The sequence below is a fragment of the Rhinolophus hipposideros genome (assembly GCF_964194185.1).
Source record: "Rhinolophus hipposideros genome assembly, chromosome: 6".
Taxonomy (NCBI): Eukaryota; Metazoa; Chordata; class Mammalia; order Chiroptera; family Rhinolophidae; genus Rhinolophus; species Rhinolophus hipposideros.
This window is the reverse complement of record NC_138052.1, coordinates 15567737-15595137: the sequence shown is the minus strand read 5'-3', so window position 1 is coordinate 15595137 and position 27401 is coordinate 15567737. Positions and strand designations below refer to the sequence as shown.

Sequence of the window (27401 nt, the reverse complement as noted above, 5' to 3'; positions counted from 1 at the left end):
TAAAGGAGAAGCATGCAAAATCTCATTTTCTAGGAGTGGAGGTCAAGCTAATGCTGCTCTTATCTTTTACGCAAATATTCTACCAGTCCATTACTTTATGTTTCTGATAGCAAGATACTTGCTTAAAAATAGTTTTCTTTTGTATAAGTACTTAAGAATAAGTAATTTAGCATTAAGCTTACGCACAGTGTCATCAGAAGTAAAACAAGATATCATTTCTCATTCGTCACCATCACATTCAACAACACAGGATTTTAGGGAGTGCCTTCTGTGCTGTGCAGTGTGTGGTGATGGGGATATGACACATAAAAGTTATTCCTGACCTTCGGGCTCTCACGTTATAATTGGGACCTGGGAGGCTACGTATAACATCTGTTTACTGAGTTTAAAATGACAACGTGGTTTTCCCATGTGAACTACTTGTTATTAGTATATTTGAACATTTCCAAAATTATTTCTTGGCAGAGGAAATTTTCTGCCAGTTCATTTCAGTTTAACAAACTCAGAAGGTACATAAATATTTTTCTTCCAGTAATTGTCAGGTATAGATATAAACATAGGTATGTAGATATATATATAGAGAGAGATAGATATATATAGATATACATATATATACATATAGACATATAGCATTGAGGTAGAATATAACATAGTCTCTGAATAGTATTGACCATATGTTGGTTAATACAAACATACTATTGACCATATTTTCAGAAAAAAAAGAAAAAAATCTTGGATACATTGGTCATCTAACAATGTGTATTTACAAGAATAGTGAGATAGAAATTTTGTAATTGCTTAAATTTACTTTAAAATTCTGTCCAGGAATCTCATACATATGGCTATTGTAGGTAATAAAAAGACATCAGTGACTATAGCCACCTGCCTACCACTAACGAGCCAATGACTGAATTATTGGTTCATTTGGGATGGTTACTGCTCAATTCATGACCTTAGCTTCCCTCTGGAGCTCACTGGCTCCCCTGACCAGTGAATTCTTTCATGAAATGGGACAGGGACGGGGGAAGGGAAGATGGGAGAGAGATTGAATTTGAACGTGAATTTTGACATTAAATTATGAGTTATTTTTAATCACCTCCAAATGTTTGTGACCATTAACCCCTGAAATTTCCCAGCTACGTGACTTTCTTACTGTTTTGGGTTCGTTTCTGCTCAGGTTATACTCAGACAACCATCTACAATGAAATAATTTCTGTCGCTAATCTTAAATGTCCAGTCACCTGGAGCATACCTTTATTGAAAATCACGGCTCACTTTTTCACACCAGTCTATTCCACAGTAGAATTTCCCTTTGTATAAAGTGCCTTTAGAATTGAACTTTTTTTAAGGAAATAAGTGTTGCTGATAGATGAAAGAGCAATAAAAGCATCATCTGAAAATTTATTAATGTAACTTCACAGAGATGTTCAATACGGGAGACAGTCTGCAATACTGAGAAGTGTTTTGAGTGAAGAATAATGCGGAGTAGATGTGAATTGATATGTGAATGGTCGTGAGTTCATATTAGAGACATAAAGAAAACACTTTGTTCTCGTATTCATCATACACATTTAATCTTGGGGATTTTACCGTGTGCTTAGTTCACTTTGTAAGTCAAATCCAGGGATGAAAAAGAAGAGTTTTATATGTTTTGCCTGACAGTAATCTTAAACTGTGAACAAATTGGGATGTTCTTTTAAAATCCTGTGATTTATCTGATGCTATTTCCCTACCTTTAAAATTTAGTGTGCTAGTGCTGAACAAAAGCTACTGGTGATCCCTGGTATTTGCCGAAGTGCTATCTAAAGTGACAATATATTCTGTGCATTCTCCCCACCACCAGAAAACAAATGAGCAAATAAATCACAGAATCTGATGCTACCGGGGTGGCTGTCAGCCAGACAGCTGGCCTCTATGTTTCCATTTAGCTTATAATATGATGTGTGTTTATATTTTGAACTAATTGAATCATCATTAACTATGGAAGTAGTAGTGGTTTAACCTATCGTGTTTCCCCCAAAATAAGACCTCACTGGAAAATAAGCCCTAACATGATTTTTCAGGATGACATACCCTGAACATAAGTCCTAATGGTCTTCTGGAGCAAAAATTAATGTAAGACCCGGTCATATATTCGGGGAAACACGGTATTCTGCTACTAGTCATCTGAGGCCAGACCCAACATCTCTGATAAAATCACCCACTCACTGGAGGAATGGTCTGGGAACCTAGGGAGAGACACTCTCAGCAGCATGGTTCACAGTTAAATAAAGATTACAGATTCCCAGATAGACTTACTATTAAAAAATCATCTATAGGAGCATGGGAAAGTCTGAAAAAGGTAACTGAGTTTGTGAAAGGAGCGTGACATTTGAAATCAGAACTATATTTAAATTTTGTCTCTGCCATTTACTGGTAAACAGGGCACTTAATAACCTACCAGAGCATGTTTTATTTTTATTTTTACCAAAGTATAGTTAACATACAATATTATATTATTTTCAGGTATACACCGTAGGGATTCGATATTAATATACCTTCAGATGAGATCACCATGATAAGTCTAGTAACCATATGACAGTGTACAAAGTTATTAGGATATTATTGACTGTATTTCCTGTGCTGCACGTTATATCCTCATGACTTATTTGTTCTATAATTGAACAAAGCCTGTTTTCTTAGCTGTAAAGGGAATCTGCAATATTTGCCCCACAGCCCCATTGCTGTGAGTGTGTAAATGGTATGTATGAGGTGGTTGAGTTTAACTCTGATTTTACAGAGTTATACAAATATTAAATGCTATTTATTTTTTTTTTATTCTGGCAAGAAGTTAACATTTCATGTTACCACCACCCCAATCTCTGCCTTGTGGGATCATTCCTAAATTATTTCTTTTTATATTTTTACTTTGAATTAGGTGGTTTTAACATGTGAGTGGATATTCAAAATAAAAGCATTCTGTTCTAACTTCTACAACTGACTAGGTTTCCAAAGTTGGATGTCTCTTCATATTTCTATGATTCCTTTTTGCCATCTTCAAGTTAGAAAAGTATATGTATTTGAGGTTTTCTTGTTTGTTTATTTATTTATGAGTAGTGGTAAGAGATAAGGGCAATCAATTCCCCTTAGAAAAAGAATGAATGAGCTGGAACAGAACATAACTATTAGCATCATCAGCATACTTGCAGTATTTCTACATGTAGGCTTTTTGTCTGCCATCAGAATTAAAAATAATAAAAATAGAGTGATGAGTGAATTTTCTTCATTTTTTCTAAAGCCTTGCAACCAGGAGATACTTCTCATTATTCCTCCCATAAGCAAATGCCCTCAGAGGGGACTCAGGTTGGGCATGATTTCCTGTGAGTGTCAGGAGTACATTTCCCTATACTCTTACTCAGTGTGGCTCACCAGTCCTCTCATTTCTTACAGGCAGGGAATGGAATGCGCTAAATGCAAAGGTTAGACTACATGACTTCTATTTTAGGACCCAAGAAAAGTACGCAGCAAAAAGAGGACAGGTGTTTTCAAGTAAGAGAGAGACAAAACACACACACACAAAAAGAGAGAGAGAGAGAGAGAGAGAGGGAGAAAAAAGGCAATGCATCTTCTAGGCAGATCTAACTTTTGTGGCATTCTGTATTAAAATTCCCGAACTTCAGCAGTGTTTTAAGTACTTATCCTTCCAAGTTGAGATTTTACAGGTGATCAAAATTATGTAAATTTGAGTTAGTCTCTTTCTGTGCCTTTTGTTTACCAATAAAGAACTTGAGGGACAGAGAGCTCATGTGACATGACCAAAATCACACAGCTGGTTAGTAGCAGAGCTAGAATTGAAATGTAGATTTCTTATTTCTACTTATTCTAAAAGTTGATAAAAATGGGTCTGTGTTCCCACCCTAGGTAAAAAGATTTATCACCCTAGATAAGAATTGATCGTAGTGAGACAGAACTTGATGGACCTTAAGAAACAGATGACATTACCTCTCCCTTTATCCTATCAAATGAAATGCCAAGATATGTCCACATGTGACACACACTGTCTTTCTCCCTGCCCTAATTTGGGGTCCTTCAATTATGTTCACAGTCTTGGGCTCAGACGTAGTGTCATGCCCTCAGTGATGGGGTGAAAGACAGCAGGGTCAACATATTGAAGCCAAGCCTTTGCGCACACAACCAGGAAACCACACTTACCCAGTAGGCCTGTGGATGGGGAGGGGTTGGAGAGAAGGGCATGAATGTTTAAACGTCTTTTTTTTCTTACTATAGAAATTGTGAGCCCATTGTGACCACCAATTGCCATTTTCCTACCTCATTTAGGACACTGACGGACAAATTTGTGCTTAATTTTTATAAAAATGAGAAACAAACAAGTTATTTTTAAATTAGGAAGTCTTTCTAAGCAAGAAAATTGTTTTCCTCCCATATTACGCACGTAGAACCTATCTGTTAGAACCATAGTGCCCTTGCTGTAGAAGCCATTGAAAGTAGTTATAAACTGTTAATGCCATCTGCTTCCATGAAAAAGTACAACCATAAAATGATGGGCATTGAACTCTCAGAACTCAGAAATTTTCCAAGGGTCTCCCATTGCACTAACATAGAGTTGTTTCTACTGTAGAGAAGGTGCCAAAAAAATGTATACACATTTTAAGAGAGGAAAACTGTATTAAAATTGTAATAATATATACCAATAACAAAAGATGAATACGGATCACGTTTGACTTCTGCAATTACAAGAGGTGCCCAAAGTAGTTACCATCAGTGCCCATACACTGATTACTGCGAACTTCTGTTTGAGCAACGTTGACCAAAGTGTCCCCTTGTACACATTTGTTTGACATTCCCAGTATATGTCAACGTATGACATCTACCGTATTTCCCTGAAAATAAGACCGGGTCTTATATTAATTTGTGCTCCAAAAGATGCATTAGGGCTTATGTTCAGGTGATGTCACCCTGAAAAATCATGCTGGGGCGTATTTTCCGGTTAGGTCTTATTTTGGGAGAAACATGGTATTACTGAAGTAGGATTTAGCAAGATATGGATGGATATTATCCCAGCTTGCTTGGCTTACAACTATAGTCCCAACATACAACTAATAGCCATCACCCTTTACTCTCCAGTGGATATTGATTTGGATAGTTACCTGTTCATTTACTTATTAATTAAAAAAATTAAATCTGCAACCTCAAAAACTCATCTAAAGGGAAAGTGATTCATATTCTATGGTGGAGCATGTTTGTCCAGAAGCTTTTAAACTGTCATTACCTGGGGTGTTCTCTAAAATGAACAATGTGCGGTCTTCTTGTTAGACATTGTGATTCGCTAGGGCCAGAGTTGGCCAATGTGTCTGAATAGTAAACAAGCACCACACCTCTCCTTACCCCCATCCACTCTCCTGCCGGTGGCTGTTGGCCCATTCTCTGAACAACAGTGACCTAAGGAAATGGTAGTTATTTCTCTTTCTTGGAGGAACTGCATACTAAAGAATCAAAATTACAAGATGATTTACAAACTATGAGGTTTCATTTTGTGAGCTTGTCGTTTTAATCATAGTTCAATCAACTCCTGCTTAGACTATTGCAGTAGCGTCTCATTTTCCCGGTGTCTTTGTTTACCTCCCTCCAATTCATCCACCACTGTCCCAGAGAGCTATTTCAGAACCCTAATCCTGTGATCTCTCTCTCTCTCTCTCTCTCTCTCTCTCTCTCTCTCTCTCTCTCTCTCTCTCTCTCTCTCTCACACACACACACACACACACACACACACGAAAACAGATAACTACTTTCCATTGCCCTTAAGGTAAAGGCAAAGTTCCTTGACTTGTGGCCTGGTGCCATCAGCCATCCAGCCTTGTTTCCCTCCCTAGCCTCACAGGCCTCCTTTCCTTCTACCTCCTGGTCATTTCCTGGTAAACCCCCATGCTGTTAACCATGGGTATTTGCTTTCCTGAACTTTCTTGTGTATCCCTCTATTATTGATTCTCGAAGCACCTGCACACTCTTCTTCCCAGCACAAATTGCAGTGCTATTTTGCATTTGCTGTGACATTTTGGTCTCCGTCTACAAGACTCTGAGCTCCATGAGAACAGGGGCCACATGTGTTTTTATTCACCTTTGTACCCCTGGCATCGTCCACATTGCCTGACACATAGCAGTTGCTCAGTCAATATTTGTTGGATGGATGGGTTAATTAATTATAAAGTAAGGTAACCTCATGAAACCTTCCTCAAGTCCCATTGTGTGCTGGGCTGGGGGGAGCTGGTGACCAGAAGATGAATAAGACACATTTGGGGAAGGACATTTTGATCATTTCTCTCCATAATGTTTTTGACTGAACAGTAGCTGGCCGCCAGTGAAGAGTTCCACTGATTGCTCTTTGGCCTCACTGAGCTCCCTGGACTGTCATCTGTCTCAGCTGATCAGATGCAACACAGAGCTGTGTATTGATTGATATTATTTTACATAGGCCTGATAATGCTGACTGTTTGAGAACAAAAAACAGGGGGCTCCCCCAAAGGTGAGTCATTATCCTGGTGACCACTTACAGGAGCTTACAGCTCTAAGGATTGTTCTGTGTTCCCATAAGGCAAAATTTGATTTAAACCCTTGGATGCTAACTGAGCTCCTAAATCTGGAGCTTCCTGCAAACCAGCTGGTATTTGTTGAGGTAAACAAGCTTATGATCTCAACCATATATGAAATATGTGGGGAGTGAAAGTTGTTTGTGTAGTGGCCTCCCTTTTATAGAATTCGCTGCTGATGAAAGCCCATAAAGAACTGAAACATGAAAACAGGTCACCTCTGGTATCAACTTATTCTCTTCATAGTTTGGCGTTTTCAGGAGTGGATTTGGCTTATTTTTCCTCTTTCTCTCTCGAAGGTTCATAAAGAGAATATATTTTATTTAAAATTACATGTTTCTGACCTCTGTCTTGTTCTCTCTCTTTTTACCCGTAAATCACAGGTGATTAATTAGCAAAGGAACTAAAATTTCTGATTAAAAAAACCCCACAAGTCTAGGTTTCTTATGTATGGGTAGAATACATATACCTGATTTAATATATATATATATATATATATATATATATATATATATATATATATATATACATATATATATATATATATATATATATACATATATATGTATATATGGTCATGCTTTTATGAATATAAGTTCAACAGCTTTCTTTTATGAAATCGACACCTGTGACCTGTCAATGGACCGTAGCTGTATTTCCGGCTCTCTCAGAACTTTCTCCTACTTTCTCTCATATTTTTCTCTTTTGCTCGTCTACTTAAACTATCCTCTTTCTCATGGTTGCATTATACGCTAACACTCTCATTAGTAACTGATGAAGGAGACAAGAGCAAAGAAAAGGACAGGACACATAACTCTACCCTTGGATTTGTTTCAGGGCATTTTAGAATATAAAATGCCAGGAAGTGTGCTTTTAGGTCAATGAGTAGTCTGAGCAGCATACAGATGTGGCCTTTTTTCCAGAGTGGTGTCACATCAGAGCAGTCACATACCTCTTCAACACCTGCAGTGGACATCGGCAGGGCCCTGCCCATACCCCAGAACCATCCAGAATGCCCCCGTGATGTCCATCTATCAGTGTCTATGTCCGAGGGCACTTTTATGTGAGACGTATACAAAGCCTCGCCGCCCGTGACAGGCTGTAAATGCCAGGAAACTGATACCCTAGGAGTTGCCCTCAACATTGATTCTCAGAGGTTGGTGCTTACACACCCCAACTCCCTCACTGCTGTGTGGGGTGATTCTGAGGCCTGTGTTTTGCCCCATTTCCCTGAGTTTCCCATGGAATTAGCTTCAGTTACTTAGTCATATGCCCTTTCATGGCTCCCTCCCTTCCCTGCCTCTCTTCTCTACTGGTCTTTCCTGCAATTCTCACATGAACTACATGCACTCAAATCCTTTTTCTGTAAGAACCCAACCTAGACACTAACGATTTAGAAATACTAACCGGGAAAGTAAACTTCAAAGTGGTATTTCGCAGGGAACCACATTTGAAAAACCTTGCTTTTTTATCAATGCTCTTCATCTTCTGCCTTCTCTATTTTGGATGTCTCTTCTTCATACATTCCACCTTTGCTGCCATCTCCAGTGCTCCCTCTTTGCTTAAGTTTTTCAAACAGCTCAGTTTTCTATATCTTGAAAAAGATTTCCACTTTGCAATGTCCATCAGCCACAGTTCTTTACATTTCCTTCTCTGCCCTGCTGAACTTTCACATAAGCATCTAAGAAAATCCCCTCTATTTTCTCTCATTTCACTTTTTGCTTAACCACTGACAATTTTAGTGGCATCAGCACACTTCAGTTAAACAGCTCTCAGGTCCCCACTAACAACCTTATTACAAAATCTAGAGGTCCCTTTTCTGTTCTCTTGTCATTTCTGTTACCCTTGCGCATATCAACAATATTTCCTTCCTGAAAATTGTCTTCAATAATTGAATTCTTAGAACTTGAGTATTAGATGGGATATTTTGCCCAACCCTTTTACTTTCCATCTGGCTGAAACGGAGGGCTCAAAAAGGCCAATGACTTGCCCAGCAAGGTGCAAAAATGTAAGAGCGGGGCTTTGAATCCAGGGCTCTTGACCTACCAATCCACTATGGGAACTGCTTTTACTAAGTCCTTATCCAAAACTTTCCAAGTATTTCTAATTTTTATCCCTACCTATGTAAAGGCCTCCCAACTGGTCTTCCAGCTCCTTACCACCACAGGTCACGCTCCATTGCAACAGTCGTGATGATGTTTATAAAATTTAAATCAGAACCCATCACTCCCCTTCTTAGCCTCCAATTCCTCTTTACTGCACTTAGAATAAAATCCAATCCCCTTCCTATGTCTTGCGAATCCTCCATGGTCTACCTCTCTTGCTGATCACATTTCCTACTAACCATACTCTTTAGTCATTATAAATCCATTACATGGACTCTTTTCAGCGAGCCCGCAAGGCAAGCTTAGCCCAGCTACTGGGAGTTTGTTTTGCTGTTCTTTCTCTTTGGAATGCTTTTTTTTTCCCAGGCCATTGCATGGCTGCTTCTTCCTCTACAGCTGGTCTCAGCTCAAATGGTTACCTTCTCAGACAGCCTTATACTCAAGTCACCATAGCTAACATCCTAAACATACAAATGTCCATCCCATTATAATGTTTGACTTTCTTCATAGCATTTACCACTGGCTACAATTATATAACTTACTGATTTAATTTGGACGTGGTCATGTTTTGCACCATTCAAATATATGTTCATGGAACTTTACCATATTTCCTGCATCTAGAACAGTGAATCACCAATAGTTGGAGCTCAATAGACATTTGTAGGATGAACAAATGAACAAATGAATCATGTCTGAATTTTTCTTTTTTATATCCAAGAATCCTTTCTCTCTTTTACTCTCCAATTCTGTTGCTCAACTACTCTCTAAAAAAAAGAAGAAAAGAAAAAAGGGAAAAAAAAACTTGTGCTGTAATCTAACTGGTTTCCTCATAAACCAATAAAGACAAATTTATTGCTGATTGGGAGGCTTTGTTTCAGTTTTCTCTTTAACCAGAAATCCCACTCTATGCCTCTTTAACTATTCAAGTTGTAGCACTCTGTCAAAGAATAAAGCATATTCCATTTCCATGAAATCATGTCGCACAGCCTGCATTTTGATCACCCTTTCTTCAAATTATGTGAAATAACCTTTGTTTTTTATGGAATGTAAATACTCATATATAATCGATATTATCTTGAATAACTTCTGGTTGTTTCATATAATGATATGTAAGCACTGCTCCTCTACATTTTAGATGTGCATGTACACACCCGCACACTTGCAGCTGATACTCATTATTTGTAGCTTCTTTACTTGTGAATTCACCTATTCCTTAAATTTATTTTCAGTCCCCCCAATCAAGCACTTGCAGTGCTTTCATGGTCATTTGTGGACATTCTCAGAGTGGTGAAAACTTTTTCTCCTGGCATGCACTTTTTCAGCCGAAATCAAACAAGGCAATACTCTGCCTTCTTGTTTCAGCTCTCACACTGTAAACACAGGTGCTTTCTGTGCTCTCCTTAGTACCATACTTTTCACATTTTATGCTTTTTGTTCACCTTTAAAATGTCCCCCAAACGTAGTTCTGAAGTGCTATCTGATGTTTCTAAGTGTAAGAAGTTCTGTGATGTGCCTTGTGAGAAAATAGGTATTAGGTAAGTTTTGTTCAGGCATGAATTATAGTGCTGTTGGCTGTTAGTTCAATGTTAATCAATCAACAATATATACCGGGGGTGCCAAAAAAATGTATACAAGTGGACACTTTGGTCAACGTTGCTCAAGCAGTAGTTCGCCATAATCAGAAGTGTCTGGACGCTGATGGTAACCACTTTGAGCACCTCTTGTAATTGCAGAAGTCAAATGTGACTTGTATTCATCTTATGTTATCGGTATATATTGAGTATTACAATTTTAATACAGTTTTCCTTTCTTCAAATGTGTATACATATTTTGGCTCCCCCTGTATTACATGAGGTATCTTTAAATAGATACACTCATAAAACAAGATTATGTATTGATTAGTGATGAAAATGTTGTGACCTGAGGCCTACAGGAACATAACCCTGTATTTTCCCTAGGAGCAAAGATTCAGTATTTACTAATTCAGTGTTCATAACAACTTTATAAAACATTACTATGAATAATGATAATTGACTGTATATGTGTGTATATTATATGTGTTGGCATTTGTGTCATTTAAGCATTTAGGAGACAAAGAATCCAAGAGTTATTGAAATTAAATAGTTTGCCTAAGATTATTTGCCAGGGTGGTAAATGGTAGACCTGGAATCTTGGCTGCCATATTTCACAGTCTTTTGGCTTAACGTTCCCCATACCAGTGGCTTTTCTTTATTTAATTAGCTGTAAAACCTAATTATTACAGAGTGTTTGTGTATGTCTGTGTGTGTGTATATATGTCTGTGTGTGTATGTCTGTATAAATAAAATCTATGGAGTTGGCTGAAAGAACAATGAAAAACCATAGTTCATATAGAGAAATAGATGTAGATAATATTTTTAAAAACAGTTTGCTTTACAGTCCCAGTTTAGTGTTTAATTAAGTGATTCAAAATCTTAAAAGAGAAGTAGGAGGACCTCTTCATTTCAAAAGTGATTTTGTAACTCTACAGACGTATTCCTTATCATGGAAATGAAAGTCTGACAAGTAAACAAACCCTAAAAAATGAAAACTATAAAAATACTATTATGACCTAGATTTTTGTCCTGGCCTGAAGATCTGCACCTTAAACTTGCCTGACATTTATCTGAGTTGAACTCACTTATGGAAGTGAACACACCTGCATACCGTGGGTAGTTAGACACTCCCAGGCCTGATTTCATAAAGAGCTCTATCACCTTCCTAATCAATTGCACATTTATATAGATAGATGATGGGAGAAATTTTATCTTGAAATCTATACATAACAGAGTAATATGGATCAAGATACTATGTGGTCTCCAAATATTTTTATCTCTCTCTCTCTCTCTCTCTCTCTCTCTCTCTCTCTATATATATATATATATATATATATATATATATATATATATATACACACACACACACACACACACACAACACATACACATACATATGCACATATACATGAAAACATTATTTTTACATACTTCATAATTCATATTCAAAAAGTAAGTTATAAACTATTTTGCAACTGCCAAAGCACCTTTGTAAACAGTTTGAAAACCTGTTTTTTCCTTCTTATTCTATTCTTCTCTAAGTAGATTTTATAAGTGCTTAGATGTTAAGAATCATATCTTTTGTATTTCTGTAATTGCAAATGGCATTAGTTTAGTGCTAATATAAAGAAATCTCCTATCATTGATAATCTAGGTTAGCCCAGAGTTGACAACCAGCTGTATTAAAATGATTTCTGCAGCATTGTGGTTAGAATTAAATAGTGTGATGGAGTGATGTCACTTGGTTCTGTAGCACGAGGGTCTTGATACATGTACAAAATGGATGAGATTTTCTTTTTCATATGATATCCTTTCTCTTATTTTTATTCATGTGATAGTCTCTTGTCATTGTTCCCCCTTTGGAAACAAGAGCCAGTCATGAGGCTCAAATTAACACTTCTCAACTTCCAAAAAGCTTCCAGACACAAGGTTGAGTGAAGTGCTTCCAACAGGGAAACAAGACAAGATAACAACATTTTATGTGTGCTTCAAGGCTACACTACAAATCCTGGAGTGTGAGAAAAGGGACTCAGGGGTCCTTAAGAGCTGTATCATTACTGAGCCAAAAGAACTAATTGGTTTCAGCTTAGAATTCTAAATTCTAATAACTCAGAATTCACTATCATTTCAATATTTCTCTTAAATTAATTAAATGGCTTTATGTCCAGCAACTTTAATGATTCTTATTTGAGGAGCTAAGCTGTTTGCAAATTAAGGTATGAAGATGGATTTATTTTTCTCCAGTTTAGAGCACAGCTGAATCTCATGCTGTAGATAAAAACGGATTAACCACATGACTCCATCATCCAAGGCTTTGCTGGTAAGGTCACCTCTCCCACTGGGCAGAGATCGTGTGCATTCAGAGGTCCTGCCATGACTAATTAAAAAATATCTACTGTGTTTACTAATATAAGCACCACTCAGAACATATTAGAAAAATCTCTTCTTCAGCCTTGAAATGAATGCAAAAGCAATAGGGCGATTCCAAACTTTCAGCTGTAGACTTGCTTATGTTTCAGTGGAGATTATTGAAAGCAATCATTCTTTTTTGCTTTAGGAAAAACTGCCAGAGGATGAGAGAAAACACAAAGAAGCTTTGGACGATCTTCACATGGTAGTAGATGAAGATTCCCGGAGTGAAAGCAGCAGTGCAGACGAGGGGAAAGAAAAGACCAAATTGCTGTTAGAAAGATTGAAAGCTCTAGAGGTAAGAAATGAAACAATTTTTCCACATTTAAAGAAAAATAACAATGTTCTACTTCTTTTATTGACAGCAGTTTTGAGTGAGACTACATCTTTCTTTCCCCCAGACTAATATGATCGAGTCTCTCCCATTGTGATGACTTTGTTAATGATGAGCTTTTGCTCATCATTTGTATTGCTCCGTCTTGACCTTGCGATGATGATGGTATTGCATTCAAAAGAGTACATAGGACAGTAATTCACTTTAAATTCATTTCAGCCCTCAAAGTGGACCAGTTCCCCTAAAATTGCCACTTGCTTGAAGGAAGAGGCTGTTCAATATTTCACTGTGTTTTCCCAACACCTAATAGAATGAGTGAGTGAATAAACAAAATATCCAATACTATGTAAGGATGATTGTAAACAAACAAACAAAATTTAATTTTAAGCAGTAGGACCATTATTTAAAAAAAAAAAAAAAAAGGACATCTGTGCAGAAGTTCAACATGTAAAACATGAAAGTCGAACTGAAGCTTGGCTAACGGGTGCTGAGGGAGGTTTCTGAACCATGACAGTCCACAGAAACACAGTGTGAAAGCGCTGATCTATTACTTAGTGGCATTTGAGCTCACTCCAGGTGTTAAGTCCTGAATGTTTATAGCAATCCTCAGAGAACATTTCAGTTATTAGTTCTTGATTGAGATTTCACGTGCTGAAAGTTTCAGCGAGGTGTCTTTTTCCATGAGTTAGCTTATCTCTTCGATTAAGTTTTCCATTAGCATATGGAACTGGAGAATACAGTAATTACTTTTAAGTAAAGACTATGGGTAACCCATCTCTTCTTAAACTAGGTACAAGGGGCCTTCAGGACCTCTAAAAATGTAGTTCTCTCATAGGGTCTACAGAATCCCTAACACTTCAATAAAGGGAAGAAACAAGACCTGGAGACGTCTTGTGTCCTCTGCTTCGTTCCTCCTTTCCTGCTTCGACCACCACATGGTCTGTAGTGGACATGTCCTTTTTACTCTAATTTCCTCAGCAGTAGTAAAGCAAAATCGTTAAGATTATGGACTTCTCGGCCAGATTCCCAGGGTTTGGTTTAAATCCCAATTCTACTTTCTAAGTTGAAATGTTGAGTGCATTAGACTCTCCATGCCTCAGTTTCTTCAATGGCAGAAATGGGGATAATAAGAGTAATTTATCTTATAGGGAAGTAATGAAGATTAAATGAGTTAATATTTGTATCATGGTCTTGTCTGTCTACCTATTCCAAGGCTTCTGCCTTCCCTTAAATCATGTTTCCCCCATATTTATCGGGATACAATAAGCAACTATGGATACAATAAGCAACTATGGATGAAAAAATTCAGCTACTACACACAGGTGTGACCAAAAGTAGACAGGTTAAGCAAGTGATGTCACACATGGGCAGAAGAGAGGTCAACTCAGGGACCTTCTAGTAGGTACCCTTGGGCAAGTGGCCAGAAATCATCCTTTTCTCCCCAAAGGTTCTCATAATTTTTGTCACTTTTAAAATAGTCTCTGTTAAAGGTGGGAAGGCCTTCTCAAAGGAGACTGAGGTTTCTGGGAGTCTTGGGAAATTCACGGCTGTCCTGAGATTGAATTATCTAAATTTTACAATAGGAATGAGTGAATATTACAATATCCTACTTCCCTAGAACCATGTACTGAAATTGTTAGCTTTATTGATGATTACAGTGAAAACTGCTCTTAGTTCACCTAATTGGTATTAAGACAACTTTGTAATTTTATTTTATCGAACCAAGAGGTATTTTAAAAATATCTTTGGCAGTGAATGTTTCTTAAATCCTTACTGAGTAAAAGAGAAGTAGTATTTCTTTAGTTGGATGCAATAGATGATCTCTCTAAGTGCCATTAAGCTCCAAAATTTTAATTCACAAAAAAATATTTTATTTTCTAAATTAATGTCCTCTAGGCACAGTGTCACTGCTTGTTCCCTTAGGTTTTTTGTGTAGTATTAAGTTTCTTCTCTCCCTGCCCGCAAATACCTCACTATTGTCTACGTGAACAGATAATAAGAGATCTTTATGAAATAATTACATATGTATATACACGCATATATATGTCTCTTCCAATTTTCATATGAATTTCATATGTTACTTAATTTCACTTTGTTTTTAAAAATTCACTGCATGTGCTCTCTGTGTAGGATCCTTTGCATGAGTTAACCGTTATTGTGGGAAAATGGAGGACTCATTCTGACACACTGCAGTCTGAGCTAGTCACAGGCCCCCATGCAGATTTAGACACTTTAACAAAATGCTTTTGGAAGCTTGCAGGGGAATTAAACATAATTCTTCAAAATTACTTTGGCAAAGTTTGATGTTGTACAGCAAGATTTTAGAAAAACAAAAAATAGTATTTTCATCAGTGTATTTTTGAGACCACCATGGATTTGTGTACCCTTATCTCTTGGCCCCGGGTGTTGTGGGAAGCACTAAGGAATGATTTGAAAGGTGATGGAAAGCAGCCCTTCTTAATTCCTGTTCTCCAAACAAGTCCCAAGAAGGTGTGGAAAAGCAGAGAGGGAGAGTTGACTTTTAGTATTATGTCTTGATTACTATCATGATACTATTTAAAAACAACCTAGACAGTAGCTGAGGATCCCCTGACTGAGAATTAAGTAAATATTGTCCCAGCACAGTATCCGTCAGCCTGAGGAAAGTCTAGTGTCACCTTCACCCCAGAATCCTCTTCTGGTCATCTCTGAGGCTGATTTCTTACTTGCCCTCAATTTGAAATCACTCTTTCTTCTGTTTTCAGGAGCTACCTCATGTGAAACAGAGCCTCCTTTACTCAATTTTTCCAAAATCAAACCCTGCACAGGATGATTGGTCATGGCAGAAGATTCCAAAGTCTAAAGGCTTTGAACTTGGTCTTTCGATAGCGTTGTTTTCTCTCAGTCCTTCAACTGCAGGGCATTTCTCACTAGCCCTTCTTGTCAGTTCTCAGCCTCATACCATAAACATGGCCAGCTGTTGGTCACTTGCTCCCTTCCCCACAGCCAAGTTCCCCATCATTTATTATGCAGAGCTCTTTCTGTCTGTGCAATCCACTAATGCTCTCATTCCCAGAGCTCATCATGGTATTTTGCTAAACAGGACATTTACCTTCCAAACAGAACTCCAGGGCCAGCAGTCAAAATAATAATCACACACATTTTCTTTCTCCCCTTAGCAGTTGTTTTCTCTACTCAGTGTCCATGGGCCTAAATTATAATTTTTGTTCAGGGTCCTGATCTCAGGTAGAGAAACCATTTCGTATACTTCATATTTGTGCTGTAAGGACCACATGGGATCTGGATCTCACTTGCACGTTTTCTGTAACTTTTCAGTGTTAGATATGGTGTTTTCTATTTTAAGTTTAGATTTTCACGCCTGTTATTTCAGAAACTGCTTACTCAGAAGACAGCTCATCATTTTCAACATGTCAAAGGCCCCTTCTAGCAAAGGACTGTTCTTTTCTCTTATCTCATCCCACACCACTAACTCAAGGGATCTTCCTTCCAGACTTGACCTTCATGATCCATTGACTTGACCGTGGGTCCTCCTTTTTCTCTACTCCTGGGCTTTGGCCTCAGGCCCCAGGTTTATTCATGGCACGTTTCTTGGAATGCATAGTTTGCTTGTCTCCAGGCCCTCCTCCCTATATCCCCACCAGCCCTTTCTCCCCACTTATTGACCAACTTCATACCTAACTAGAAATCAAGATGATATCCCCTTAGCTCTCTCTCAACTTCAAGGGCATCTCTGATTCCCAGGTGGAGAACAGGCCTGAGACTACCTGGGAGTTCTGAGCCTTCACGTAAACGCTGATGCCTTAGCTATAGTCTCAAGGTCAGAAGAACGAGGCTTTTTATAGTAAAAACTTATTTGTGCAGAAAAACATGGCAATTAAATTTGTTAAAGTGAAGAATAGCTTTTTCCACTCAGTTATACCTTTCCACGAAGGTATGACAATTAAAGTGCTAAGCATAAGCACTTTTGTTAATCAGTAACTCCTGTTTAAAATGGGGTAGTTTAAAATAGTAATTCTCAAACCTTGCTGCACATCACAATTATGTATTGCGTTTATAGTCAATAGATATTTATTGAATATCTTTTATGGGCCAAATGCTGTTCTAGACACCAGCAATAGATCAAATTTCATGGTCCCCCAACCCCAGTGAACAGGGACCAAAAGTACATACTTAAATAAGATGATAAATAAGAACACAAACAAATAAATGGGCAAAATTCATGTCTCTGAATAAGAAAAATTAGGTGGCATAGTAATAGGAGAGTGGGGATGGAAATGGATGTGGCATTTACTTACAATGGCCTCTGATACTGGGCTGTCTGGATATAAGATAAATAAGAAAAAAGAGTTGAGTGAAAATCTGGAAGAACAAGATGAAATTGCAAGTGTGAAAGCCGAGAGATGGTAGAAAGTTTGGCAAGTTAGAGAAAGAGAAGTAAGCACTTTGTCCTGTGACGTAAGGTATAAGATTAACAAGTTGGAAGAAGGTACGTTGAGAGAGGTATACAGGGGCCAGACCCTGTAAAGCCTTATGGGCCACATCACAGTAAAGACCTTGAATATAATTATAATGTAAAGGGAAGCCATTAGAAATTTTTAACTAGGCAAGTGACATGATCTGACTCGTACTTTAGGAAGACAGTTCTTGCTGTTTTATGGACTAATAGCAAGACAGGGGTAGAGGTACGAAGACCAGATAGGAGGTTGTTTCAGATTCCAGATGAAAGGTATTAGTAGACTGGTCTAGGGTGGGTACCTAGGAATAATAGGGAATAGTAATATACTAAATATTAATAATAATATTATTGGACTGGAGCAGAATAATAATGATGTCCATGTTGGCAAGCCCATATATATATATATATATATATATATACACACACACACACATACCAGGGGTGCCAAACAAATGTATAAAAATGGACACTTTGATCAACATTGCTCAAGCAGTAGTTCACCGTAATCAGAAGTGTCTGGATGCTGATGGTAACCACTTTGAGCACCTCTTGTAATTGCAGAAGTCAAACGTGACTTGCACTCATCTTTTGTTATCAGTATATATTGAGTATTACAATTTTAATACAGTTCTCCTTTCTTAAAATGTGTATACATTTTTTGGTATACTCTGTATATATAGGGCTTACTATGTTCTAAGCACTGTTCCAATTAATAAATATATATATACTACTTTCATCATCATAACAACCCTTTGGTATGACATAGATACGATTATTATTATACCCATTTTATAGATGAGGAAACTGAGCCTCAGAAAGCTTGGATAACTTGCTCAGGGCATATAGTAAGTGTGAGAGTCGGAATTTGAACTCCATTTGTATGCTTCCACTATGCTATGTTAGTAAGAAATGGTCAAATATGGATGTATTTTAGAAGGAAAACCTACTGGAATTAACGATGGATTGGATGTGGAATATAAGAAAAAGTGAGAAATCAAGGGTGACTTCTATTTTTTTTGGCCTTAGTAACTGAGTATCGGTTGTACCAAATTTCTGAGGGATGCAAGGCTGGAGGAGAGTGACAGGGAAAGAAATGTACACTCATCAGGGTTTTTTGGTCCGTGTTAAGTCGAGATGCCTATTAAACATTCAAGTGATGATGTTCCGTAGGCAGTTGGATATCCAAAGCCAAGGTCAGGGCTAGAGATAGGGATTTGAGAGTCATCGGCATATAGATGAGAGTCTATGTTGTGAGACTTAATAAAGCTGCATCAGAAGTCAGTGTACAGTGGACCTTAAGAGGGCTGAGGACAGATCCCTGGGTGCCCTTCCAGTAGAGGTCTGGCAGGGGAAGAAGAGCCAGCCAACGAGACTGGGAAAGAGATGGTGTGGTAAGAAAAATATCAGAAAAGTTGGGGTGTTGTAAAAGCCTCAAGAAGAAAATGTTTCAAGGGCAGCCCTGCCGAATGCTGCTAACAGAATAAGAGAGATGAAGCACAGACTCCCTCATTGACTCTGGAAGGGATGTGTCAGCTAACAGCTTGATAACTACAGTTTCCCTTTGGAGTAGGTGAAAATATAAGGATGTGGAGACGGTATATACAGACAACTATTTTCTTAAATCATAGATGTTTTCCTATGATTGAGCTGACCTGGGGAGAGTCACACCTGAAGAAAGCCAAAGTACAAGTGAAGTTCTTTTAAAAACTCAGGTGACATTAGAGCAAGCGGGTGTACTGACATGAATGTGCTGATGGAAAGGGTGAAATCCACAACGCAAGAGAGAGAAATATGAGTAGCAGTGAAATCTGCGAGCAAACAAGAGGGACGAAACCCATGCAGAAACAGAACTTCTAGAAATTCAGATGCCTAGAAGACAACCTGGGAAATTCTAAGTCTTTAAATCTAAGACGGAAACCAAGCATGCGTGTTTTTATATGGCACTACAGATGATGAGATGCACATCCAGGATGGAGAACTATGGATACAGCTTTTAGAGTGACAGTTGCAGCTCCTCAGACACTTTAGGTCCCCTTCTGTTCAGCGGAATCTAAGATGTATTTGCCCCCAGTCTTGAATAGAACTTTTCCTGACTCTTCATACCTCAATTCAGACTCCCTTCCCACATGTGTCCAATGCCAGAGAGCTTTTGAGCCTGAGGGAAGCTTGTAATCAAAAGTGCTCTGACATGACTTCTTCCCTGCTTTTGATGACTCCCCTGATGTGTCTGTGGGTATGATATGCCCACGTTTGACTTCGGCTCCTTGCTTATGAGAGAAACAGTCTAATTTCTTAGCGTTCCTGATTGGTTTTTAAGTTCTTACTTTGTTCTTCCTATCATTTTTATCCTCTTCAGTTCTAAGGCATTGTAAAAAGAAACTGTTAAGTTATAAAGCATCATGCTGTTGATAGTCTGAATAGAAACTCTTAACTGTTTCCTTCTAATCTTTAGATTCTTCAACAGCTTACTGACAGGTAACTCCAGACATCTCTGTCTTAAAGTGTCTGGTGTATATCTTTCTCCTGATTCATTTGTATCCAACTGTGGGTCACCTAGCAATAATCACTAAAGTAGGATTAGAGACAAAAACTCCTCTTTGGTACAGCGGCTTGAAATGGGGAAAAAAAAAAAAATCCCTTCCTAGTCAGTATGTAACTTTGTACCACCATTTTTCTAATTGTAAAAGTAGTAAATAGGGGTGGCCAGATGGCTCAGTTGGTTAGAGTACAAGCTCTGAGCAACGGGGTTGCCGGTTCGATTCCCACATGGGCCAGTGAGCTGCACCCTCCACAACTAGATTAAAGACAACGAGCTGCCGCTGAGCTGCTGGAGGGGTGGCCGGATGGCTCAGCTAGTTAAAGGGTGAGCTCTAAACAACAAGGTTGCAGGTTCACTTCCCACATGGGAGGGTGGGCTGTGCCCCCTGGAGCTAAAGATTGAAAACGGCTACTGGTCTGGGAGCTGAGCTGCGCCCTCCACAACTAGATTGAAGGACAACTACTTGGAGCTGATGGGCCCTGGAGAAACATTGTCCCCCCATGTTCCCCAATAAAATTTTTTTTAAAAAGTAGTAAATAGTCACCTTGTAGAAACTTAGGAAAATACAAGGAAATGGATAAATTGTAATTACAACAATCAGAAATATCTGCTATTGATACTTTGGCATGTATATTTCCAGTCTTTTTTATTTTCCTTTGTTATACTTAATCAAGTTAGAAAATCATAAAATATCGCTTTATACAGTTTAGTAGCTTGCTCTTTTATGTAACATGTGAAAACTATTTCACCGTGTTAGTCAATATTCCTTAAATTAGGATTTAATGGCTGTGTAGAAATGTATCCAATGGATGCTGAGTACCATTTATTTAATCCCTTTCTTTTGGCTACTTAGGCTTTTGACACTTTTTCATTATTATAATGTGATGAGCATCCTGGCCCATAAGCCTTTATATACAAATATTTTAATAGACTGTTTAAAATGTGATCATTCTTTTAAAAGAGTGATGGAGGTAGATTTTGCCACATCCATTTAAGAGTCAGTGGCTCTCCAAAGTTAAGAATCGCAGAAATGACTCCGATGGGGGCAGCACAGTTAAGGAGAAAACACCCAAGCCACCATCTAAGGGGACACCGGTACCGCTCCTTATAGGAGAAAATGAGAGGAGGGATGTGAAACCACTTCACAGATCCAAATCCTTGAGAACACATTACTACAGGCAGTCCTGCTATCCTTTCAAGTGCTGTGACCACTCTTTCAATTATGAGTCATGGATGCCCTATTCAGACTGACTTAAATGAAAGAAAGAACGGTCATGTAACTAGGAACTGAAGTATAACAATAGATGAGGGCATGAATTCGTGCAACGTTGCAGACCATGTCTGGGAGCTTTTTCTGTCTTGCATCTCCACTCTCCTGTAAGACGGTTTAATTTAGGCAGGCTTTCTCCCTGCTCTGGCAAAGTTGCCAACAAAAAGCTTCCTACTGATCAGCAGGGAAGAGGTTGTTTATCTCTTTCCTAGTAGTTCCATCCAAACTCCTAGACTGCAGAGAGGAACGTCATGGGCAGAAGCTCACATCTTGGCCGCTCATTGTAGAGTGGAGCATTACACTGAAGGTCCCACAATTCCATGATTCGACAAAGTTTGGGGGTTTTACTTATTTAAATGTGAGAATTGCTTGACTAGCACTAAGAAAGGTAGGTTGCTACTTAGATATTGTCTTTTCTTTTTTTTCTGTGGTATTTCCTTTTTTCTCTCTTCTCCTCTCTCTTTCCATACCTCCTACCCCCCCCCCCACCGCCTTTTCCCCATTCCTTCCCTTCTCCCATCTGATTGGCCATCTCTAGGCCTGAGCTCCCACTTGATGCTGGAGTTATAAAGATCCATGGAACATTTTCTCTGCCTCTGAGACACGCTGTTGGAAGGAAGACAAACATATACTAATTTACATAATAAAAGTATGTGCTGGTATGTGCCATCTTTTTGGAGATGGCAAGGAGATAAGAAGGCGCCATTTGACTCAAATCAGTCTTTGAGGCTTCATACAAATTTTCTCAGCAAGCAGTAAGAGGAAAGGCAGAGGGAGCTGCCTGGATAAGAGCAGCAAAAGCCTGAAACAGCCTCAAAGAGCCATCAGGACGTGGGCCTGCAGGAGCCTGGGGTACATACGCCAGAAACTAAACTGAAAGCATTGGCCTATCCTGTAAGTGCAAGTGCATGGAGTTACCCATCTATCCAACACATATATATTAAGAGCTAACAGTGTTTGTTTTTGACACCCACTGAGCATTTAATCAAACCTCTCATCTGTTTAGAGACCTTCTTAACTAACGGCCCCTTGAATTTCCACCGTGCCCTGGAGCTGCAGCTCCTCCTGGTGCTTCAGCTCATCTTTACTGCCCAAATATAGCCAAACAAACATGCCAAGCGGTGGTAAAAACAGACCTGAGCTACCAGAGAATAGAGATGGCTTGAAAGCATAGGCCCCACCGACTTTGAAAGAAACTCCTTTGGAGTGTAGAAAAAGTACACACATTCCATAAATTGACGCTGTACCCATCACCAAAAGCCTTTGATCAGCACCCGTAGTCTTTCTGCCTGTCTCTTCACTATTGATGTGAGGGAATTGAACTTGTTTGCAATTTAGGTTTCCCAATAGTGATAGGCCTCTGAGGCCTCTGAGGATTCCTCTTACCTTGGATTTTGTTAGTGTCTACATCGCTGTTTTATAGCAGCCCTTTCGGCCTTCTAACTCCTGGCAGCTTGGTCAATCAAGACATAAACTTTTATCAGTGATGACCAACCGCTGAAGGAAAGACCCTCTGGGTGAGGTAGTAGCCAGAAGAGACAGGGGACCAGTGACTTCTCTGCATCGCCGCGCAGAGAAGCTTGTTAGCAACACCACATGTGTTAGAAAATGCCAATATGTCAAGAATTAATCTGCATAAATATGTCACTTTGCCTGGCTCAGCTATGTGTGGGAGCTTGTAAGAAAACCCCAGATCTTAGAGAAGGCCAATGCATCACGGACTAATCTCCATAAATATTCTAAGAGCTATCAAAGAAGAAAAATGAGCCATAGGGCCAACATTAATTGTGCCCAGAGATAATTAGAACAAAGTGTTGTTAATTGTGTGTTGGTTTAATGTAATGTAGCCACGACCTTGCTTTTTTTTTCACAGAGAGTATAAATTTTGATGTCAAAAACTGAAAGCTGGCTGGCTTGATTAATCAAAAGACCTCAGTTTGTTTAGTTACAGCCAATTAGGCATTTTAATCCTTACTCTACAACATATGATTAAGCCCTAGTATGTCAAGAGTATTAATTGGAAAACAAAACCCCAAATCTGGGTTCTTTTTGCATAATGGGTATCTGAGTTGTTCTAGATGTGAGGCTTCTAAGTAACTTACCTAAGTGTCATGAATGACAATGACAAGCTATGATTTAAAAAGCAGTATGATTGATGAGCAGTCCCAGTTACAAAACCACTGCATTCTATGACCTCTAATAGCTTGCCAGGAGAAAATGTTACACAGCCTTGGAAAAGAAAAAACAAACAATGGCTCCAGGTTGGGGTCCAGAAAAATGCTTTTACATGCTGAGTCACCCTAATAATATGGTAATACGTAATATGGTAATGCTAAAACTATGGAGTGTTGTAAGAAAATCACTTACTCTGATTTCTGATGGCAGCCTTTTGAGGGTGATCTAATCCATTAGCATTCAAATTACCCCCAACCCTAGGGCCTCAATACTTAGGGGGTAGGAAATATATAGTTTTACTTTGTAACCAAAGCAGTGTGACCAAAGCACTATAATGGATCAGAGATTTTAAGATTTGGACGTGGGAGGAGAGATTATAAATACAAGCTGTTTTGGGCATAAGAATCTTACAGTGTTAGTTTTCATAATTACTGATATTTCTCAAATATCTAAAATATGCCTTTGTTTTTATTTGTGAATTCAACTTCCTAAAAGTAAATGTCCCAGGCAAGTTGGCTAGCGTTCCTGTTTCTCTAATTAGTGACAGTACACCAAGGTGGGCTCAACCTCTCTTTCAGAGTTCAGTGTTTACCAGTATTCAGCTAATAGAGTGAAATGGCGCTCTTCTAGAAAGCAAGTCCCCACTGTGCCTTTAAAGAAGGTACAGCTTGTAAAATGTTCCTATTGTTTGTTTTGAAAAGACAGTATCTCTACATAGCAATGGAGAAAGAAGAAATACTTTAAAATTACAAGGAGCGGACATTTTGGATCGGAGTGGACATTTTGGATATTTTTTCTCCAGTCAGAAGGTTTTCCTTTGCTTTCATTTCAGTTATAGTCACATCCACAGGGGCTTTCTTAGAAACATGAAAAGCACTTTTTCCTGTGACATCATTCTTGGTTTTTTGCTTTAAATGTGCCTAAGGCCAAAGGCAAATTGGTTTTAGTAATCTCATAAAATACCAAGATTATCATGAATTCATTTAGAGGAGACTGCCTCCCATACACTGTGGTTGACTTGGGGAGGGAGCTCTGTAGCACACAAAAAAAGAAGCAGCTACAGGCAAAAGACATGTGATGGGCAGATATTCCTAAATGCATAGGACAAAATGGGTTCCTCAGAAATCCAAATAACCAAAAATCTCCCTGCAGTCTAGTTCTATGGGAGAGAGACACACATAAGAAAACAAATGGATTTTCTCCCTGAAAAGCAATGTGTGGGTATTCCCTGAGATGAATGTAAATTCTTCAGTACAGGCCCCATTTATGGATGGCCTTGTCCAATCCTTAGTGCCCAAAAACTGATCGCAAGGGCCTCATTGCAAAGATACAAGAGCTTCATGGATTATCAGAAAAAAAAACCTAAACCATGCTCATTATCAAATAATTATTATAATAGACTTAATAAGCATATATTGAATATAATAATGACATTTAAGAATTACATAATGTTGCAACCTCTTGATGCCAGCCAGATGTCATCATTTTGGTAAATTCACTGGTGACACATTTTTGGGGAAAATATAAAAATATACTTATCCAATAATCTTATGTGGATCTTAAATTTGCAGAGCTCACAACTCCAAAACAGGAATTTTTCAAAAAGTATTTTTAGTAAGGCACATTCTAGGAGTAAATGTACAGTGTGCAGATTAAAGTTTGGTCTGTTTAAAAAATTAATTTCTTTATCCCATATTCACCTACTACAAAAATTACAATTTTCAAAGAGCTAGAAAAGAGTTCTTTGTTCTTCCTCCTCTGTCACCCTGGCACCATGACATTCTCCTTCACTTATTCACATAAGCAGACAGACAGACACACACACACACACACACACACACACACACACACAAAGGCTGCAGGGCTATCTGAGAGGGCCCATCGTTTTAGTTTGAGTCATACAGATGACTTGACTCGAGGACCATGAGACATTTTCCTTCCAGACTTCCGGACTGTTTTCTTCATCAGGGATCCTCCTATTTCTCTTGCTCACCAGCTCCTTTGTTTCTTCTCATTACTGGGGAGATCGGGAAGGAAGGCATCGCTTGTCTCTCTTTCTCACCATGTTTCTTTTCTTTGTTTCTCTCAATCATTGTTGCTTCTGCGTTGGGATGCCAGACATTCCATGTGGCATTGGCCTTTTCAGTCCGTTGGCATTTTCCTTTCCTTCCACATAATGAATCGCTTCTAATGAATCAGCCAGTCATCTTAGATTAATCATCCAGTGTTTGAGGCTCTTGGTTTGATTTATTTGTACCTAGGGATCGCTATCCACTTGCCAAAGTGGAGGTGGAGGTGGAGGAGGGGAAGGAGCAAAATGTTGTACCAGGGTCTGTAGGAGGCCAGGTCCTAGTTGGTGAACATTTGCCTCTGGTGCCTTCATCTTCAACTTTGCTGAAGGAGATGGAGTATGGGTTGCTTCTTATCATACAACCTCTTCTTTGAGGCTGTCCAAAGAACGTGTCGCCATCTGTTATTCCACTTCCTCAACTCTAATTTGGCCCTCAATTCTTGACTCTGAACGGGCAATTTATGTTTTCTCCAACTGCTTGTCAATGAGACTGTCAGCTGCCGCTGGTTCTCTGCCCCCCTGCCAATGCCCCTTTGCTGTGTTCCCAATGCTGTGCTTGAGGGAATCCTGAAAGCCATTTGTCTACTCTCTCAGCAGGCAGCAGTCCCTTTTACCTTCTCTCTGCAGCTATTTGGGTACCTGCTGCCATCTGTTCTCTGCACATAACCAACTGACATGAATCAGGTTGCAATGAGCTGCAAACCTACATGTAGCCAAATGAGTCCCCCAAACCACACATTCATAAAGGGGCTTTTGTCTCACTTGCATTGTTGCATCAGGAAAAGTACAGAGAAAGTGTCCACAGAAAATAGTAAATGAAGTGGGATCTGTTTTGGTGGCATAAAAATAACTAACTCATTCTTATAATCTACCATTATTTCAGTCAGTCAGCAAACACTTGTCACTGCTCCCTCGCTTTGGCATTCGTTCAGGAGGTACCTAGAGGATGTCAAGAAATTGGAGAAAGATTTCTGGAAGCCCCCATACCTATCAGGTCAGGGTGATTTCAGTTGGGATAGCAACTTTGTATATCTCAGCCCTGGGGCGAATTTCATAGCAGAAAGTATATACTAATCCTTCCTTCCTGTGAAGAATAAGAAGTAAATCTCACAAGACAGTGCATTGGCAGCCTGGGGTAGGTGACAATTGAAACTAGTGAAGGAATGCACTGTATATCCCTCCCAAATACGATTTTGTCAATTCCTCATTTTCTTTATCTGGGTTTAAGTTCCAAAAGTAAGCAAGTGTCCTGTCATCCCTCACTAGAGTGTGAGGGCAAGGACAGTGAGTTAGAATTTCACCTTGAATTCCTATCAGACAGTGCTCATTGGGTGGAATTGTAGCCTTTGCTTAAATCTCCCAGGTAGCAGACTCTGCATATGAATACAAAGGTTTAAAAAAAAACGAGAAGAGGGGCCCTGTGGAAGTGATGGCAAACCGAGATATAATAGTCTCAGAACTAATCTGGTTTCTATTCTTCAGCTACAGGGAATTGTGCACTATCTGCTGAGAAAATCATTTCATTTTCAAATTACACTATTATTAATACTGATAAACCAAGAAATGACAAAGCCCAGGATAGACTCACCTATTTTGCATCATTTCTAGTTTTCATTTATTGTACTATCAGTGCATAAATTAGCATATCTTATTTTTAAATCAGCACTGCTGTGCAATGCCATTTAATGACTTTTAAGCGAGTCAACTAATCCACAGTTTGTCTTTCTTTTTTTTTTAAACACCCAAAGTAAGAGCTTTCAAAAAAAAGCCCCAATATTAACAACTTGGAAGTTTATCATTCTTACAGTTCTTCTATTCAGTTTATATGTCACAGCACATTTAATTTTCTTTAATTTAAGGACCGCCAAATGTATTTGAATTCAC

At 38.7% G+C, this 27401-nt stretch overlaps 1 protein-coding gene across 2 annotated transcripts in view; it reads left to right on the top strand.

Annotated features, from left to right (window-relative positions):
• NCKAP5 (NCK associated protein 5) overlaps positions 1–27401 on the top strand; it is an 834652-nt gene that overhangs the window by 541832 nt on the left and 265419 nt on the right. For both annotated transcript variants that reach the window (XM_081050689.1, XM_081050688.1), the window contains exon 7: positions 12821–12970. In XM_081050689.1, the coding sequence (XP_080906815.1) occupies positions 12821–12970 (150 nt within the window). The remainder of the gene's footprint in view (positions 1–12820; positions 12971–27401) is intronic.